The sequence below is a fragment of the Microcaecilia unicolor genome, chromosome 7 (assembly GCF_901765095.1).
Source record: "Microcaecilia unicolor chromosome 7, aMicUni1.1, whole genome shotgun sequence".
NCBI classification, from domain to species: Eukaryota; Metazoa; Chordata; class Amphibia; order Gymnophiona; family Siphonopidae; genus Microcaecilia; species Microcaecilia unicolor.
This window is the reverse complement of record NC_044037.1, coordinates 253,818,854-253,840,012: the sequence shown is the minus strand read 5'-3', so window position 1 is coordinate 253,840,012 and position 21,159 is coordinate 253,818,854. Positions and strand designations below refer to the sequence as shown.

The 21,159-nt window shown below is 46.9% G+C and overlaps 1 protein-coding gene across 3 annotated transcripts in view; it reads right to left on the bottom strand.

Moving 5' to 3' along the window:
* Nucleotides 1-386: 386 nt before the first annotated feature.
* The window catches only part of MMADHC (metabolism of cobalamin associated D), a 53,817-nt gene continuing 33,044 nt past the window's right edge, over nt 387-21,159 (bottom strand). For all 3 annotated transcript variants that reach the window (XM_030209341.1, XM_030209343.1, XM_030209342.1), the window contains 3 exons: nt 16,719-16,852; nt 3,949-4,035; nt 387-1,387 (listed from right to left, as the gene is read on the bottom strand). In XM_030209341.1, the coding sequence (XP_030065201.1) occupies nt 1,193-1,387; nt 3,949-4,035; nt 16,719-16,852 (416 nt within the window). In that variant the 3' untranslated portion in view covers nt 387-1,192. The remainder of the gene's footprint in view (nt 1,388-3,948; nt 4,036-16,718; nt 16,853-21,159) is intronic.

The following is a 21,159-nucleotide window of genomic DNA, read 5'->3' as shown; positions in this document are numbered from 1 at the left end:
TACCCCGACGACGAAAGAAAACTTACCGGGGCAAAAAAGCTGGAAGTACGGGGAGGATTTACACGAAACCCGGCGGGGGGTTTGCGGAGCACTTCCCGACTAGGACAAAGCTTTCCCGAAGGAAAAAAACACGTTCAAACAAATTGGACGCGCGAGGTCGACTTTCCGGGCTCGACACGGCGAAAACACGACCGTACCGAGTGCGGACAAAAGAAGACTGGCCGGCTCGAGCCGGTTTCGGGCGGGAAGACGGCCGCGCATGCGCGGTGCGCGCGGGCGCGCGAGGGCTAGCAAAGGACTTTGCTAGTGAAGTTTCCGATTGGAGGGGCTGCCGTGGACGTCACCCATCAGTGAGAACAAGCAGCCTGCTTGTCCTCGGAGAAAGGAGAGCTCCACAGGAAACAGGGCAGAAGAGAAGGAAGTGAAGAAGTAAATTCAAGGGGAACCAGAGGCTGGGATCTGAAGACCTGTAGATATGACTCTGCTGACTCAAGCCACCTGCAAAACTCAACTGGGGACCAGCTGGACTGGGTGCCAAGGGAGACATATCTGCTGGCTGATGGACACAACTATCCCACAGGTTCTGGAATAGTGGGAAGCTACGTAATAGAAGCAGTTTTCTCTGAAAGAGAGTAGCAGTATACAACCCCTAGGAGCATGACAATCTTGTTTATTTAAGGTGCTAAAGTAACATGTCTCTCTATGTTCCATTTCTAAACATTTTAGGTAAATTGGATATACAGCTTAATTAACAATGTGTGAATCATTCCACTTAACTGTACTTTCAATAAGGATCTATACTACATAATCAATTCTGTATATGTCAACTGCAATAGTGTTTTGTAATTTTAAATATCAAACATCTCTGCAACTTACAAAGCAATCAAAGAAAAGCTCTGAGCAAGACCAGTGTACCGAGGTTTATTTTCAATGGGTCCCTGCAAAAGTTAGGGTTATTGTATACCACAGATGCCCTGACTAGAAAACAAAAAGATTCTTCATGTTAGCTTGGTTAAAAGCATTGAAATATTTTCCATTTTCAGGATTTTTGCAATTACAGTTATGTAGCTATTGTCCTCCATAATCTTCAGTCTAAGCAGAAAGCAGTTCTCTTGGGGCTCTTGACCATGCTTAGAGTCAAATTATCAAGTATAAATAAAAACTTAGGTGACACTTGGATCGGTAAAGGGAGTCAGTTTTCAGCCAGTTTCTTCATTATATGGCTGTCTGGTGAGGCATTGGTGAAAATGCTTCCTACAAAGACATGTGTATCCCAAAGGTTGTGGCGAATAACTTTACAGCAGCCGAGATCATCAATGAAGAACCCCAAATGGAGATAATGTTCATCTGTTTCAAAGAGTGTATTATTTGTGTAAGGTCCAAAAAACTAGAAGATAAAAAAACCCCACCAAACATTAAATAACCTTTTAAACATTTTATTTAAAAAGTACATTTCTGTTACTAATAATACTAACAAAAACAATGTAGGCAACCTATCAAAATAAATATTACATGAATGCATATTATCTTATGCTCATGCTTAGAAACACTGGCATGTAATCCAGCCATAGCAGTATGTAACAACTCCATTTTGACTAGATTATTCCCAAATATCTTGCAGAATAATATATCTTGACTAAAGAAACAGCAAGCTCTATTAACCAAGAAAGCCAGGGTTCAAATCCTGCTGTTGCTCCTTCCAAGTCCCTTAACCCTTTATTGCTTTAGGTACAAACTAAGGGGCCCTTCTACTAAAGGGCTTCAAGCCCTAACACACACTTAGCATGCCTGTTTCCACGTGCTAAATGTATGCTATTTATTTTTTGTAAAAAGCTTTGCTTGGAGGCATTGGCATGAGTGGGGAATGGATGTGAAATTATAGAGCGTTATAATCAGCATGCGCTAACTGGATAAGGCAGACTTAACACTGGATCACTCAGCTCCTCCTAAATAGGAGGTGGTAAGTGCTCCTACATTAATTTTTTGCAGGTCCCATGAGCTAATGGAAAAATTAGCATAGGGCCTTAAAAAAATCCTTGTAAATTGCCATATTAAATCTGGGCTTAGTGCATGGTAGCAGTCCCGATTCTAGCGTGTTCACAAGGGACTCAGATTGTAAGCTTTCCAGAGAGAAGGAAACACATACTGCATCTGAATGTAACTTGCTAATACTGAAAATGCATCATAAACCCAAATTTAAAAAAAAAAGAAATGACTAAAACCCTTTCCCCGCACTTGGCTCTCTTTACTCTTAAACATATGGGGAAATTTAAGGGATCCCCCTCCCCCTTAGCTCTTAAGAAAATTTTTCTGTAGTCCAATGAGGGCAACTCAGTTTTATGGCTCAGTCTAAAAAACTGTAAAGGTATTGTTTTTAATTACCCCTCTCTAGACCCCCGCAGGACCCTTGCCCATGGAGGTGGAGAGAGGGTTTCAGAAGGCTCATAATAAGTCTCCTAAATATGACCTCTGTTTTCTGGCTCCTAATTTCCAAGGACATCCTAGGGCATCTATTCTCCCACATGATGTACTAGAGTTTAAAAGATAGTCTATTTATGTGATATAAGGTGTGAAATGAAACAGAGAAATTAACACAGAGACTAGAGAATATTGAGATAGAAATAGTCTTTTATTCTCACCAATCAGGACTTCAAGTTGGTACACACATCAGTCAGATTCTGGGTCCAACCGGCCAGAGCTTCGCCTTCTGAGATTCGTTGGGGAAAGACTCCGAATTCAACTCAGATTTGCATTTCTTATATAGTATTTGGTCCCCATACAAGTCTATGGAGAGGGACTTTTTTTATCTTAACCACAGGTCAGGTGTCCACCTGTTTCTTAATCCTTTTCCTGTCTTGTAAACAACTCCTAATATGGTCAACTCCTAATATGGACTGTTGTTCCTAATCTTGTGCAACCATCTCTTCTAAGATGAAGAGATCAGTTCCATATCTTATGACTCTGGCTGCCATTTTACCTGTATCAGCCTCCATTTTGTGAGCTTAACATTTTAGGATTTTAGCCATTAATTCTTTGTTTTTGGCTTTTGTACTGCTTTTGAATGTCACACTAAATTCTAATAAGGCTTATCAAGCAGCCCTGCTTCTGCAGGTGCTCAGCAACAAGGCCATCATCAGATTTTTAGGCCTAGTCAGTGCTTTTCAGCAGTTTAAGCTATGTAACTCGGCCCACCACTATTCTAGTGGATGGGTCTCAAGCTGGGACACATATTAACTTACTGGAAAAGCAAGTCCTTGCTCAGCCAGTCATAGATTTTTAAACCTAGCTGGTATTTTTACAGCCTGAGTCCTAAAATCTGGCCTTCCACCCTTCCGGTGGGCATCCAGTGAGGGCCTCTTGCTGTACTTAATTATACAGTATAAAAATAATTATGAAAGCCATTCATAGCTAAACTCAACCTTAATGGTTCTTTTTATGCTTTTCTTCACTGACACCTGAAACCCACAGTAAATCAGAGTATCTTATCTGAGTTCCATTACAGCTCTTCTGTAACCTACTCTTCCTTCCTTCCCATGTGGTTCTGTGTCTCTGATCAACTGTGAACCATGCGATGCTCTTTAGATGAACTCCTGTAATTTATAAAAGTCTATTACCTGGAACAGACCAGGTCCCAAACAATCCTGGGAAAGGTGCAATCTGAGTTAACTCATTCTAATGCTTTCCATTGTATTTTAAGAAACCAGAATTAACTCACAATGCATAGCTACAACAATGACATGGGCAGTCACCCCTTTGTATCCACTATCAGGTCTGCTGCTTCCTCAAACAGGTTTCTCATTAAAAAAAAAAGAAAAAACAAACAAACAAACAAACAAAAAACCTGAACCTGTAAACCTGAGACACCTATCATTACAGCCCCATATGGGCAATGCCCCTGTATGCAAGTTATTGCATGGTTATTAAGTTTACAGATAAAAGATCACTCACTGCCAAGCCAGAGGATGGATCGATGAAGTCTGCCCAATAGCCATTGGCATGTAATGCATGGCAAATTTCTTTGGCACCATTAATAAACTAAAAAAGAAAAAAAAAAAAAAGAAACACATAAAACCCTTTTAGTACATTTTCTGCAAGCCAATAAAATACTTCTCTTGCTTTAGAATCCGTGTGAATTCCATATTTAAACTCCATATGAATATGGGAAAGGAAATCCATTATTTTAAAAGAATAAGTACAAATCATTCATGCTAAAGCAACCACATACTTTTCAAAGTTTATGCACTAGTCAAAGATTATTTTTTTAATTCAAATCTGTTTTATTAATTTAAACATAACAGTACAAAATATGCAACTTTAACATTATTTAAATAGAATACACATACAAAGAACAACCATATCTCAAATAACTAATTCTTACCTGAATTGGTTATTATTTTATCTACCATTAGTATAAGTCATGTACAATTTCTCATTCATAATAGATTTTCTAATGTTAAATACTATAGCTATCCCAGTACGTCTATGTAGGTATTGTATTGTATAATTGGGCTCTTACAAAAATTACTTTCTTATGCATTAATCTTTGTCATGTATCCTATACTGTTTATTGTAAGCCACATTGAACCCAACTTGTTTGGGATCATGTGGGATATAAATGTCACTAATTAATTAAGCAACCTCTCCCTTCCCTCTCTCCCTCCCTTGATTATTGTCAGGAGGTGCCTGACTAATGAAACAATATAGGACCTCCCTCCCCACTCCAAAAAAGATCATGCACATCTCACCGTAAGAAACTGCTCTATCTGAATAGCAACCAATAGCTGAACTAAAACAAGGGGATGGTGAGGGTGCCAACTGGATCCCTTCACTTTCTGAAATAATGCTCAATGATATTACCACAGTCATGTTTCATAAGAGAGATAAGGTCTACACCAGTGGTTCCCAAACTTTTTTAGTTCACAGCACCCTTCGTGCCCAAGCAAATTTTCATGGCACCCCCCCCCCCCCATTATCAGCCACTCTGATCTCTGCCCCCCCCCCCCCCCCCCCCCCGCCAGGTCTCCATCTTTTTCTCTGCACAATTATAACAGTGCTAGGGTGTCCCTATAACCAGCCCCCCCCAAATGACACACTAATTACGATTTATAACAAATTACTATTCTACCTATAAAAAGTTATTCCTTTATTATAGTTCCTCTGTGTACATCTGTGTGCTGCACAAGCCAGCATGTTTGAAAATATAAGCGAGATTAAATAAAAAATGCTACCAACAATAAAGAATGACAACATGGATGCAGCAGCTCATAGGCTTGCTTGCTTTGTTTAGAATGGAAGGGAAATCAGACACTGCCCAACTGACTTCAACTTTTTGACTTCATCCAGTCTCCTGTTTACATCCAACCTCTTTGGCAGCAAAAGAGTCCCAAAGGCCGTCTGTTCTGTGTCCTCAGTTGTGGTGACAAAAAAAAAAAAAAGCAAGCACGACCCACAGCTGCCTTCAGGCACGCGCTGTCGCCTCTATTGGTCCTCTGCCCCCCGCTGACATCAACTTCCAGTTCCGGGGGCAGAGGACCAGCATAACTGACAGCATATGCTTGAAGGCTGCTGCAGCCCTACACTTTTCTTTTTTTGTTGCCATTGCTGTCTGCAGTAGCGGTTCGGGTGGTGGCGGGAGGAAGGTCGGGATTTGCTGCGGCGCACCAGGGTGCCACGGCGCACAGTTTGGTCTAGACTATAAGAACACTACACAATACATTTTGGGATCTACCAGATACTTGTCATAGACCAGTGATTGGCAAGTCTGGTCCTCAAATGCCATAGACAGGTCTGATTTTCAGGATATTCCCAATGAATATGTAAGAAGCAGATTTGTTTACAAAGTTTATCTTATGCATATTCCATTCAAGACGTTTCTAAAGCAGCCACATGGGCTTCTTTTCAAACATTTTCGAAACATTACTGCTTGGATCACTCAATAGCCCAGTAGTCTTTTTGCACATATGCATGTAAACGCCAAAAATCCCCCCAAGTGCTATTCTAGAAGTACGGGTGTATTTTACACAACATGTGTTTTACAGATAAGCATGGACAAAGGCGGAGACTGGGTGAAAAATAAGTGGGACTTACATGAATATAAAACTTAGAAAATACTATAGGTTGCATGTGTATCTCAAAATTTAGGCACAAACACTTAACATCAGCTCTATGGCTGCCATAAATGCTCACACCTTACTATACATGCACATATATACCCAGGTACACTAGTATTCTATAAAGGAAAGTAGGCATTACTTTCTTTTATAAAATAGGTGCCATATAGGCTCAATGTTATAGAATTACACCCGTATTGCCAGTGCCAAACCAATGTGCAAAGATTCGCATTGGCCTTCCGGAAAGGACCAAAGGAGGGACGCGGCAGAGTATGCAGCACAAGGTAGAGACCATACCTAACACAAAGCCTGAAAGGGGCTGCCGAAGGTGACCCAGCCCTTCCAAGAAAGGACCACCTCCGCAATAAAAACCAAGGATGAAAGCTGCAGCTGACCCCAAAAATAAGGCAAGGGAGCCATTCGGAGCAGCAAGGAATTCAAGGCCACACCTTCTGGATCCCTGGTGAAGAAACGCCAAGAACTGAGTGAAAGAAGAGAAACAAACTCTGCTCCTTACCCCAGCCCTCAAACATACGCCACCCCTGGGCATATGCAGAGGAAGCTGAGCGCCCACAGACATGCAGCACAAAAAACAGAATGGACGTGGAGCTTCCCAAAAAGTGGGAGCTGAACCCATAACATGCAGCTCAAAGGAAAGCACCTGACCCACTAGGCCAGGGCTCTATACCCCCTCCTAGTCAACCAAGGGCAAAGCCAAAAGACCAACAGGAAAGGGAACTACCATGAGGACCATTCCCTACAAAAACAGGCTCCGATCCTGCGGAAGACAAAGTGGAACAGCATCCCACAACCACACCATTTGTGCATTAAGGCCGGTGCGGACAGATTGGAGTGACCAAGACCACCTGTCCCCTCTTGTGACAAGCCACATGCCACCACGGACGGCCTATCATTGGAAGAAGACAAACAGCAGCCCCACAACCGGCACCTGTTAAAGCAGCATAGCCAGACCTAGAGCACCCGCTCCTGCTAGCAACAGAAAAACTGCGGAATCTACGAATGACCCTAGGTGCCAAGAGATGGAGCACAGGGATCCCCCCCCCGGAGACTCACGAGAAGCTGAAAGACACCATGAGACAAGTCCCCTGCTTCAGATTAAAAGAGGACCTGCTGAGGAAAATCGCCACCATGCAAAGGGCCCCCTCCCAGTGTGCCCGACAGAAAAGCAGATGCTCTTGCGCCCAGACCAGGAACAGCCTAGCCCCTAAAGCCAGCAGAGTGCAGCATGACCCCTCTGTGAGAAACAGTAGTCCACTGTTTCTGCCCCAGTGCAGACACTGGGGGATCCTTCAGCAGCAGGGCAAAGACAGTCACCCTAAAGGATGGCATCTATGGTTCACAGCTCCCATAGCACAATGAGAAATGGAACTCTGAGGAAGGGCGTCTGCAGGAACAACCCCCAGTGTATGCCTTGACTGGCCCCAAGGCCACCGCTGGCTAAAATCCTGGGAGACCGGGAATCACCAACAGAGAAGGGAGAATCGCCATGGATGTAGATATGCCCTCCCCCAGGGAGCCACGTTCCCAGCCACGGCATAGACCTCAGGACAAGCACAGAGTCCCAGACTCTAATATGCATCACATTGAGCAGCAGATGGAACTGCCTCACCGATAGCCTTAGCTGCAAAACCACGAGGCAACGCGCTCACCCGAGTGTCAATAGCCCAACATGCCGGTCGCAGCAGCAGCACGAGACAGCCGATCCCGAGGACAGCCCAAGTCCAAAGACTGCAGAAACCGATTGAACCTCCAGCCGCGCGGTGTCCGCCACTCTGGAGAAAGCAGACTGCCGCAGCCACTGCTGTGAACTACTGGAGCCGACTGTATGCAGCCAGGAAGCCTGTGGGTGAGTTAACATCCACGGTATCAATGTAGAATAGCAGCAACCGTGGAAGCTATAACCAAAAGCAGGGGCTGCAACTCCGAAGACAGGAGACTGCAAACGGTGAGGACCCCCCCCCCCCCCCGAGCTGTGTGCAGCCCTCAAGAAGCGCCACCTGGAGGAGAAAACCACTGAATTCTAGGAAGGGAGACTGCCGAGGCTAAAGATCACCAGAGCAGACTGCAAGTCTGACGAGAGAGGCCCACCATAGCTGGATAGCCCAGGAGGCATCAGCAAGTTTGAAGAGAGGAAGCTGCTGCAACTGAGAAGTCCAGGATGAGACTACCACTCCGAAGAGAGAAGACTGCCTTAACGGTGAAGATGAGGTGGTGACTGCAATGCTGAAGTACAGAGACCACTGCAGCCAGAAGACCAGGCGGCAACTGCCTTTCTGAAGGGAAGGGACTGCCGGAAACTGAGGCCAGAGGCATATGCGACCCCAAAATAGAGACTTCTGCAGCTGAGAAGGCCAGGAAGCGACTGCCACCACAAACAGAGGAGACAGCCGTAGGTGTGTAGCCCAGGAGGTGCCTGCAACTCCAAAGAGGAGGCTGCCCTAGCTGTGAAGCCTGGAAGGTGCCTGCAACTCCAAAGAGAAGACTGCTGTAGCTGTGAAGCCCGGGAGGGAGGTGTCTGCAACTCCGCAGAAGAGACTGCCGTTGCCATGAAGCCTGGGAGGCTTCTGCAACTCCAAAGAAGAGGCTGCCATAGCTGTGAAGCCCGGGAGGGTGGTGTCTGCAACTCCGACGACGAGACTGCCGTAGCTGTGAAGCCCAGGAGGCGTCTGCAACTCTGAAGAAGAGACGCCGTGAAGCCCAGGAGCCATCTGCAACTCCAAAGAAGAGGCTGCCATAGCTGTGAAGCCCTTGAGGAATCTCTGAAGAGACTACCATAGCTGTGAAGCCTCACAGACGTCTGCAACTCTGCAAAGAGGAGACTGACGCAGCTTATCATGTGGGGCTTATTCTATATATATCTATATATTTTTTTGCTTGCTTTTTGTTTATCCAGAAGAACTAGCGACACGCCGGCCCTCCAAGGCACACCCAGGATCCACCTCTGGCCCCGATCAAAGAAAGGAGGGCAGGAACCTGGCACCACTGGGACTGATCCCAGTGTCCACCCAGCACTGCCAAAGGCAGGGGAGCCACAGACAAAGGAAGGCGCGCCACTGTGCAAGTCAGGAGCTGCACCCATGCTCCATGGTCCCAGTCTGGCAGCAGAATTCCCCCCCCCCCCCCCCCCGCCAGTGCACCCAGCGCCTGCACTAAGGTGTTGCTTTTTTTTTTTTTTAATAACCAATCGAAAGGGAAGTTCAGAAAAGACACTGCTGTGCTAAAACCTCTGACCCCAGGCGGGCAAACATCGCACCATTTAAAAAAAAAAAAAAAATTGAAATCAGCCTTGGAAGTTCATAATTGTGGTTCCAAGGCAGGAGACTCCACCTCCAGCCTTCTCTCACCCCCTAGCCCCCTGACTGGGGGTTGAACTGGAGCTGCACATGAGTACAGTCCTGCACTGCCTGCTCCATGTCTCAGGAAACTGCTGCAATAAAGAGAGCCGGGAAAAAATCGCAGCCTTTTTTTTTTTTTTTTACACAGCTTCAAAGTTGTCAGGCAGCACTAGAGAGCAGAGGGGAAGGCAGAGAGTGTAGGGATCTGCGGGGACTGGAGACAGGTATCTGGCACCCCCAGATATGATTCTCAGTATACCATCACCCGCTAGGCTCGACTGGGAGACCAGCTGACCAACTGGAACAGGAGCAAGGCCTCAGAACCAGGGGCAGAAAGGCATGACCATCCACCTGCTGGAGATGAGATAGAAAATACTGGAGAAGTAGGCTGGCTGGCTCAGTATATATGGCACTACAAGAACCCCCAGGGGAGAGACAAACAACTAAGTAAGACTAGTAAAGAAGACAATTCCTCCCCCCCCCCCCCAAACAAAATGTAAGGCCTCGATGACAGGCTCCAAACAGAACAGTAGTAGATCAATTTAGTTTTGTAGTTATTAATTTTATAATTTGTAATGGGTGAAATGGGGAGTTCAGTATAGGCTGAACCTTCAGCCCAAACTACTTCAGTGAGTCACAATTCCGCAAAAACAGCTCACATGAGAAGCTCTATACATCATAGCTACTACTACTACTACTACTACTATTTAGCATTTCTATAGCGCTACAAGGCATACGCAGCGCTGCACAAACATAGAAGAAAGACAGTCCCTGCTCAAAGAGCTTACAATCTAATAGACAAAAAATAAATAAAGTAAGCAGATCAAATCAATTAATGTGAACGGGAAGGAAGAGAGGAGGGTAGGTGGAGGCGAGTGGTTACAAGTGGTTACGAGTCAAAAGCAATGTTAAAGAGGGAGGAAGTGACGTCACCGTCGGGTATGGCAGCCTGAATCCAGAGCTCCGTAGGAGCAGCGAAGAAATTTGCGCTATTTCCCGGTTCACTAACCCCCGAGATTGGCGGTTTTGAGATCACAGATAAAGAGAAGGGATGGCGACAAGAAAACGGCTGGAAAAGTTCAAGTTCGCCGCAACACAGAAAAACGAGGCGGCGAGCACGAGCCGCTCCCAGCAGAAAGCCAATAACAAAATGGCCGCCGCGGATTCTGGCTCCGAAACGGAGGACCCAGCAGAACAGTTAGAAAGCGATACCGAGCTGACAAAACAGGAGGTAGCGAGGTGGTTTAAAGCCTTAAAGGCTGAAATGTCGGCAGTTCGGAAAACCATCCGGGAGGCGGTCACTGACATCCAAAAAGAGGTGAGAGAGATCGGAGGCAGGGTGGAGCAGGTGGAAGATGTGCTGGAGCACGTGGAGGGAGAAATGGAGGGCCTGCGCACTGCTCTCACGATTGTGCAAGCTGAAAAAGCAAAATTGCAATTAGAGGTGGAAGACCTGGAAAATCGTTCCAGAAGGAACAATTTGAGATTTAAAGGGGTCCCAGAAACGGACCAGAATAAAGACTGTGCACAGGTGATCCGAGAAATTTGCGCTAGAATATTGGATATAGGTATGGAGGGGCAGGCCAATATGGAGGAGTCTGAAATAGGATTTGATCGGGTACATCGGAGTTTGGGCCCCAGGAGAGACCAGCAGCCAAGAGACATTGTTGTATGCTTTAAAGACTATACTATCAAAGACAAGATATGGAAGAAAGCTAGATCCCAGGGTGAGATACTCTGGGACAACAAAAAAATTTTGGTATTTCAAGATTTGGCGCTGGGAACCCTTCAGAGACGGAGAGAATTTAAAGAATTAACAACATATCTCCGGCAGTCTAATTTCAGATATCGATGGATCTTCCCTTTTGGTCTCCAGTTTACAGCGGAAGGGATAACCAGACGAGTGGTTACGCTAGGAGAGGCTTGGAAGGTCCTCACTGAGCTGGGATATACAAATCTGCCTGCGGCAGCTTCTGAGGGGAGATCAAGTATGCCAGCAAAGATAAAGAAAGAGTCATCCTGGCGCAGAGTGCGCCCACGAAGAGAGAACATTTCACAGCTAGCAACAGAGACAAAAGTAACCTGAATGGACGTGAGAGATATTTATGACTTCAGCTACATCATGGGTTTGATGGGGTAATGTTAAAAGTATGGAAAGCAGTTGATGGGATTTGTAAAGTACTGGAATTGTTACAGGATGTCTATTTACTGAATGAAAGGGTTCTGGGAGTTAAATAGAAATTTGTGAAATAGGGGGGGAGGGGTCCGGGAACTGTTGTTATGGGGAAGAAGGTGATGTGCTCCGGCGGGGAGTGATTTCCTCATTACTATAGGCTGGCGGCTATTGGCACAGTCCAGCAGGGGGGGAGAGGGGGGGGAGGGAAGGGGATCAAGGGAATACACATTGGGTCATGGAATGTTAATGGTATGAACTCTCCACAGAAGAGAAGTTTGATACATAGGGAATTGCAGAAACTTAAGTGGGATATTATATTATTGCAGGAAACACACATTCAAAAGAGGGATGCACACCTACTTAAACATAGGGGATACAGTGAATGTATCTCACACTTTGATGCTAGAGGGGGCAAGGTGGGAGGATTGGTGATTTATATCCATAGACATATCCCATTAGTAATAGCAGAGGTATATAGGGATACTCTGGGAAGGTGTTTGGCGATCCGGGGACAGCTGTATGGTAAGGATGTGACTATAGTAAATATATATGCCCCTAACTCAGGACAAGGAGAATTTTTTACTCGGATTTATAAGGAACTCTTCCAGTTCCAGAAAGGGGGGATGATTTTGGGAGGGGACTTTAACACCAGTACGACATCCATGGATCATTCAAAGGGGTTGGTTGACAAGTCCTCAGCCCACTGTGTACAGTTAAAATCACTTGTCTCCAATCTAGATTTAGTAGATGTCTGGAGGCTTAGGCATCCGAGCCAGCGGTCTTATACGTTTTTTTCCCACTCTCAAAATACTTATACAAGAATTGATATGGTGTGGTGTAGCCGGCAGTTATGGGATCAGGTGGTCGAATCCCATATTGGGTCTATTTCTATTTCTGACCATGCCCCAGTGGAGCTTGAGCTCAAGGGTCTGACGGAGGAAAGGCGCCAACTCTTTTGGAGATTAAACGAACTGATTCTTGGGGATAGTAGGGTGCGGGAGGATATTCGACAAATCATTCAGAATTATATGTTGGTGAATGACACTGGCGAGGTTCTGGATAGTACACTGTGGGATGCCCTAAAGGCTGTGGTGAGGGGTCACCTCATTAAATGGGGAGTGCGGAAAAAGAGGCTACGAGAAAAGAGGGAACTGGACTTACGGGCACGATTAGTGAAACTAGAATGCTGTCACCAGGAGGGAGGTTCTGGGATAGTCCTGGGAGAGATGAGACAGTGTAGGGCAGAACTAGAGAAATTGCAAGTAGAACATATGGAGTTTTTACATACGAAACTCCAACAGAAATTTTATGAATTCGGTAATAAGTCTGGACGGATGTTGGCTAATCTTTTGAGGCATAGACAAAGGAGCCGCACCATAACAAAAATAAAAGGGGCGGGCGATAAGATGTATTATGGAGATGGAGAAATAAGAGATCAGTTTGAAAAATTTTATCAGAACTTATACTGTAGGGAAAGGGGGGTAGAGGGGGAAGAAATCAGGAAGAGCTTAGGAAAGCTGCGTCTTCCAAGGCTGTCAAGTTTGGAACGCAAACAGTTAGAGGCCCCATTTCATCTTGAAGAGATCCAACGGGTGATTAAGGGTCTCCAAGGAGGGAAGGCGCCCGGCCTGGATGGGTATTCTGCCAGGTTTTATAAGACTTTTGTAGGGGAGGTGGGGCCCATGTTGTTGAGGGTTGGGAATGCATGTTTGGCGGGCCATTCTTTGCCGGGGAGTATGCATGAAGCAGGGATCTCTCTGCTTTTAAAACCAGGAAGAGACCCGGCAGTGTGTGGCTCCTATCGCCCCATCTCTCTAATAAATCTAGATATTAAGATTTTATCCAAAGTAATTGCCGATAGGTTAGGAAAGGTTCTGCCTGCACTGATTCATACTGATCAATCTGGGTTTGTCATGGGGCGGCAGGTGGCAGATAACATTAGACGCTCCTTACATGTTATATGGGTAGCCCAACAGAGGGGGATCCCTGTGGCTCTTTTGAGTACGGACGCAGAAAAAGCGTTCGACAGGGTGGACTGGCCTTATCTATGGGAAGTTTTGGAACATCTGGGGTTTGGCCAGGGGTTGATAGGTTGGATACAACGCTTATACGAGAAACCCGTGGCAAGAATTAAAGTAAACGGGGGGTATACATCCGCTATTCAGATTGAACGGGGCACTAGACAGGGGTGTCCGCTGTCACCACTGTTGTTCGCAATCTCGATTGAGCCTTTGGCTCAGAGGGTGCGTGAATCGGTGGACATTCCAGGAATAATGATAGGAGGTTTTGAACACAAATTGGCGTTATTTGCCGATGATGTGTTATTTTTTGTAAACAACCCGGGGATGCATCTTCCTATATTGATGGCAGAGTTGGAGGAGTTTGGTAGGCTCTCTGGTTTTAAGATAAATTATGACAAATCGGAAATGATCGGGGTGTCTATAGCACAACCTAGGATGGAAGAGCTCTCCCGAAGTTTTCCTTTCAAACTAAGGAGGGATAAAATTAAATATTTAGGAGTTCAAATACCTGCTCAGATTCCTCAGCTATATCAGCTAAATTATATACCGCTATTCCATCAAATACGCAAGGATATGGAGGGCTGGACGGGTAAGTGGCTGTCATGGTGGGGAAGGATAGCATCGATTAGGATGAATATATTGCCCAGACTTTTGTTTTTGTTTCAAACATTACCGGTAGCAATCCCTGGGAGGGAGTTGAGAATTCTACAACAAGCTATAGTGAAGTTTATTTGGGGGGGCAAGGCTCCCAGGCTCAGCAGGAAGCTGCTCTGGCGTTCAACAGAGATGGGTGGGAGAGGGGTCCCGAACCTTGAATGGTATTACTGGGCTGCACAACTGAAACTGATATCCATGTGGGGTCAGGAAAGATGGTCGGTGGTGGCACACATGGACCAGGAGATGGTGCAGCGGCATAGCCTGCAGTCAGTACTATGGGCATCTTCAACTTACCCCACTGTGGGCAGGCTTACTACCAACCCGTTTGTAGGGCATTTATTGACACTATGGGGTTCCCTTAGGTCACGCTTTTGGAAAAATAGAATCACATCTACATATGCTTGTATTCGGGGGGAACCTACATTTAGAGTGGGGCTGGGAAATCCGATAGCAAAGAGGTGGGCGGAGAGGGGCATATTGAGGTTTCGAGATTTATTGGAAGATGGGAAAATGAGATTATTTACAGAGCTCAAGGACGATTATGGGGTTTTGGATAGGGACAGATTTTTTTATCTGCAGGTCCAACATTATATTTACACACAAGGATGGCTAAGAAACGATCCAGAGGATTATGAGGTATTAGAAAACATGTGGGGCTCACTGGGAACAATGAGGGGAGTTATATCCAGGCTGTATAAATTTATAAGGGGAGTGAGTTTTGAGAAATGCTTGTATATGACTAAATGGGAAAAAGATTTGGAGAAGGAATTGACAGTTCATGAGTGGAAGGCCATTATTGTGGAAGTTAATAAGGCATCAACATGCGTGTTGTTAAAAGAAAATGCCTTCAAGGTACTCTCGAGATGGTATTTTACCCCATATAGATTACATATGATGTTTCCAGGGGCCTCACAGTATTGTTGGAGATGTTCAACGGATGTGGGAACTTTTTTACATATCTGGTGGTCCTGTGGGAAATTACAAGTGTATTGGCAAACTATAACTGCAAAGATAACTGCCCATACAGGCAAGAACTTTCTATGTGAGCCTCAGTGGTGCCTGTTGGGCTTAGGGAACAGACGAGGAGTCAAATGGCAAAGACGTCTGAAGAGGATGTGTTTGACAGCTGCAAAGAGTGTCATTGCTCGGTTTTGGAAACAGCCGGTGGCACCAACAGAGCAAGACTGGATCCTAAAGCTTTCCCTAATTGAGGAGATGGAGAAACTAACCGATAAACGGTTGGGAATTTATAATATGAATGATGAACTTTGGACACACATTAGAGCCATGACCCAAGTGAGTTAGTAATAGGTGTTTGATGGGGAGGGGGGGGGGGGGGGGGGGGGGGGGGGGATGGGGGATGGGAGAAATGAAAACTAATGTTTGTCTTTGCACATTTGCAGATTTATAGTTGATTGATAAAAGAGAATGTTTACGGTGAGAGCTGTATAGAATTGTACACCATTGAGGAAATATACAAGTGTATACTTTGTATTAAGGAAGATATGTTTATTCTGATGTTTATTAATAAAAATTATTGATATTAAAAAAAAAAAAGCAATGTTAAAGAGGTGGGCTTTCAGTCTAGATTTAAAGGTGGCCAAGGATGGGGCAAGACGTAGGGGCTCAGGAAGTTTATTCCAGGCGTAGGGTGAAGCGAGACAGAAGGCGCGAAGTCTGGAGTTGGCAGTAGTGGAGAAGGGAACAGATAGCACACTCATCCTAACTTTCCACCCCCAATTTTTCTCCTGTGGTATCCAGATAAACAATCAAAATGAGAAGTAAGTGGGTTTGGGTGAAATTGTAGCTTCGGCAAGAGGGTATGGGCACTATCATGGTGACTATGCATAACTGGGACATAGGTCAACCATTATCTAATAAAAATGTATGCTTATGAACATGACAGGCCTTAAACTGTCCATGCAATACGGGAAGTAATGAGAAGAGTTGGAAGATGGTAGAAAGTGCTGGAACAGGATTCACCATTAAAGGAAATAAAATGTTCTGTAAAGATATTCATTAGGTAGGAAGGGTAATTAAGATAATAAAGAAAGGAAGAAAAGGTATACAAGAGGAAACAGAACTGAGGATGGGGAGTCTCAGTGTGTCTACACTAGCAGGTGGACAACATTGATAGCTCCCAGGGAAAACTGTTTTTATTTGATACATATTATACTCTACTGGGATTTTATTTGTTAATATTTCAAATACTTTGAAATAGGTTTCTATGGAACTTTGGAAGGCTAAGTGCTTTGAAAATATGCCTCATAGAATCCCAATGTACACCAAATACTACCTCTGCTTGTATAAATATTCTTTACTCTAGTGAAGATAGTTAACTTGGGTTCTACAGGTTTACAAATGTGGTACTATAGAATTTCATTAATGTAGTACTTGCCTTTTCTAGCATCATCTCTCGCTCATGCTCTACTTCTTCACTCCACGACGTCATATCATTTTCAGTTTTCTGCGTTACAGTTAGTATCATCATCAGACTACTTTTAGGCAACTCAGGAAACATGGATTCAAAATCTAGGGGAAAACCCACAGTAAAAGGATGCCATTATGAAATCCATATTACATATTAAAACTTGTTTAAACAAAACACATGAAATCTGTTCTCCTTTTCAGCAAAACCTTGTTGAAAATGACCTTTTACATCTAGCATTCAGTGGCAAGGAGTACTTGGGTTTTGCTTCTGGGCTAGACCTCTGCTGCCTTGCGACACCTAGTGACCACACTTAGGATCCATGCTAGCCAGATTCTTGAGGGAGTTGTGGCTTGTACCTCTTAGCTGCAGACTGTTGCTGTGACAGGGTATGATACATACCTGTAGCAGTTGTTCTCCGAGGACAGCAGGCTGATTGTTCTCACGACTGGGGTTGACGTCCGCGGCAGCCCCCACCAACCGGAAGAAGCTTCGCGGGACGGTCGGCACGCAGGCCACGCCCACCGCGCATGCGCGGCCGCCTTCCCGCCCGTGCGCGACCGCTCCCGCCAGTTGAATGACAAGCAATAAAATATGAAACACACAACTCCAAAGGGGAGGAGGGAGGGTAGGTGAGAACAATCAGCCTGCTGTCCTCGGAGAACAACTGCTACAGGTATGTATCATACCCTTTCTCCGAGGACAAGCAGGCTGCTTGTTCTCACGACTGGGGTATCCCTAGCTCTCAGGCTCACTCAAAACAATAACCCAGGTCAATTGAACCTCGCAACGGCGAGGGTACAACAGAAATTGACCTACGAAGAACAACTAACTGAGAGTGCAGCCTGACCAGAATAAATTCGGGTCCTGGAGGGTGGAGTTGGATTTACACCCCAAACAGATTCTGCAACACCGACTGCCCGAACCGACTGTCGCGTCGGGTATCCTGCTGGAGGCAGTAATGAGATGTGAATGTGTGGACAGATGACCACGTCGCAGCCTTGCAGATCTCTTCAATAGTGGCTGACTTCAAGTGGGCCACCGACGCTGCCATGGCTCTGACACTATGAGCCGTGACATGACCCTCAAGAGTCAGCCCAGCCTGGGCGTAAGTGAAGGAAATGCAATCTGCTAGCCAATTGGAGATGGTGCGTTTCCCGACAGCGACCCCTAGCCTGTTAGGGTCGAAAGAAATAAACAATTGGGCGGACTGTCTGTTGGGCTGTGTCCGCTCCAGATAGAAGGCCAATGCTCTCTTGCAGTCCAATGTGTGCAACTGACGTTCAGCAGGGCGGGTATGCGGCCTGGGGAAGAATGTTGGCAAGACAATTGACTGGTTAAGATGGAACTCCGACACCACCTTCGGCAGGAACTTTGGGTGAGTGCGGAGCACTACTCTGTTGTGATGAAATTTAGTATATGGAGCATGAGCTACTAGGGCTTGAAGCTCACTGACCCTACGAGCTGAAGTAACTGCCACCAAGAAAATGACCTTCCAGGTCAAGTACTTCAGATGGCAGGTATTCAGTGGCTCAAAAGGAGGTTTCATCAGCTGGGTGAGGACGACGTTGAGATCCCATGACACAGTAGGAGGCTTGATAGGGGGCTTTGACAAAAGCAAGCCTCTCATGAATCGAACGACTAAAGGCTCTCCAGAGATGGCTTTACCTTCCACACGATAATGGTAAGCACTAATCGCACTAAGGTGATTCCTTACTGAGTTGGTCTTGAGGCCAGACTCTGATAAGTGCAGAAGGTATTCAAGCAGGTTCTGTGCAGGGCAAGAACGAGGTTCTAGGGCCTTGCTCTCACACCAAACGACAAACCTCCTCCACTTGAAAAAGTAACTCTTTTTAGTGGAATCCTTCCTAGAGGCAAGCAAGACCCGGGAGACACCCTCAGACAGACCCAACGCAGCGAAGTCTACGCCCTCAACATCCAGGCCGTGAGAGCCAGGGATTGAAGGTTGGGGTGCAGCAACGCTCCGTCGTTCTGCGAAATGAGAGTCGGAAAACACTCCAATCTCCACGGTTCTTCGGAGGACAACTCCAGAAGAAGAGGGAACCAGATCTGACGGGGCCAAAAGGGCGCTATCAGAATCATGGTGCCGCGGTCTTGCTTGAGCTTCAGTAAGGTCTTCCCCACCAAAGGTATGGGAGGATAAGCATACAGGAGGCCGGTCCCCCAATGAAGGAGAAAGGCATCTGACGCTAGCCTGCCGTGTGTCTGAAGTCTGGAACAGAACAGAGGCAGCTTGTGGTTGGTCTGAGAGGCGAAAAGATCCACCGAGGGGGTGCCCCACTCTCGGAAGATCTTGCGTACCACTCTGTAATGGAGCGACCACTTGTGCGGTTGCATGACTCTGCTCAGTCTGTCGGCCAGACTGTTGTTTACGCCTGCCAGGTACGTGGCTTGGAGAAGCATGCCGAACCGACACGCCCAACGCCACATACCGACGGCTTCCTGACACAGGGGGCGAGATCCGGTGCCCCCCTGCTTGTTGACGTAATACATTGCAACCTGATTGTCTGTCCGAATTTGGATAATTTGGCAGGACAGCCGATCTCTGAAAGCCTTCAGTGCGTTCCAGATCGCTCGGAGCTCCAGGAGGTTGATCTGCAGATCCTTTTCCTGGAGGGACCACAGACCCTGGGTGTGAAGCCCATCGACATGGGCTCCCCACCCCAGGCGAGATGCATCCGTCGTCAGCACTTTCGTGGGCTGCGGAATTTGGAATGGACGTCCCAGGGTCAAATTGGTCCGTATGGTCCACCAGAGCAGTGAAGTGCGGCAACTGGTGGAGAGGCGGATGACATCCTCTAGATTCCCGGTGGCTTGGAACCACTGGGAAGCTAGGGTCCATTGAGCAGATCTCATGTGAAGACGAGCCATGGGAGTCACATGAACTGTGGAGGCCATATGACCCAGAAGTCTCAACATCTGCCGAGCTGTGATCTGCTGAGACGCTCTGGTCTGCGAAGCCAGGGCCAGGAGATTGGTGGCCCCCACTTCGGGAAGGTAGGCCTGAGCCGTCTGGGTATTCAGCAGAGCTCCTATGAATTCCAGAGACTGGGTTGGCTGGAGATGGGACTTTGGGTAATTTATCACAAACCCCAGCAGCTCCAGAAGCTGAATAGTGCACTGCATGGACCGGAGGGCTCCTGCCTCCGAGGTGTTCTTGACCAGCCAATCGTCGAGATATGGGAACACGTGCACTCCCAGCTTGCGTAGGTAGGCCGCTACCACCACGAGGCACTTTGTAAACACTCGTGGGGCAGAGGCGAGCCCAAAGGGCAGCACACAATACTGAAAATGCCGTGCGCCCAGGCGGAATCTGAGATACTGTCTGTGAGCTGGCAGTATCGGGATGTGAGTGTATGCGTCCTTTAAATCCAGGGAACATAGCCAATCGTTTTTCTGAATCATTGGCAGAAGGGTGCCCAAGGAAAGCATCCTGAACTTTTCTTTGACCAGGAATTTGTTCAGGCCTCTCAGGTCTAGGATGGGACGCATCCCCCCTGTTTTCTTTTCCACAAGGAAGTACCTGGAATAGAATCCCTGCCCTTCCTGCCCGGGTGGTACGGGCTCGACCGCATTGGCGCTGAGAAGGGCGGAGAGTTCCTCTGCAAGTACCTGCTTGTGATGGGAGCTGAAAGACTGAGCTCCCGGAGGACAATTTGGAGGCAGGGAGGTCAAATTCAGGGCGTATCCGCACCGCACTATTTGGAGAACCCACTGGTCGGAGGTTATGAGAGGCCACCTTTGGTGAAAGAATTTTAACCTCCCTCCGACCGGCAGGTCGTCCGGTACGGACACTTGTAGGGCGGCTATGTTCCCGTGGATCCAGTCAAAAGCCCGTCCCCGGCTTTTGCTGTGGAGGCGCAGGGGGCTGCTTAGGCGCACGCTGTTGACGGGAACGAGCGCGCTGGGGCTGTCCCTGTGCCTGACGAGGCCTTCGGGCCGGCTGGTTGTACCTACGCTTCGCAAAAGAATAGGGTGCAGCCTGCCGAGCCCGGGAAAAAACGCCCGCCCGCGGGGGCGGGTGCTGAAGGCGCCCGGTGGGAGAGCTTGTCGAGAGCGGTTTCCCGCTGATGCAGTTGGTCAACCATCTGCTCGACCTTCTCGCCAAAAATATTATCCCCCCGGCAAGGGACGTCAGCCAGTCTCTGCTGGGTGCGGTTGTCCAGGTCAGAGGCACGCAGCCATGAGAGCCTGCGCATCACTATACCTTGGGCCGCAGCACGAGATGCCACGTCACAGGTGTCAAAAATCCCCCTGGACAGGAACTTTCTGCACGCCTTCAGCTGCCTGACCACCTCCTGATATGGCCTGGACTGCTCCGGCGGGAGCTTATCGACCAGGTCCGCCAGCTGTTGCACATTGGTCCGCATGTGGATGCTCATATAGAGCA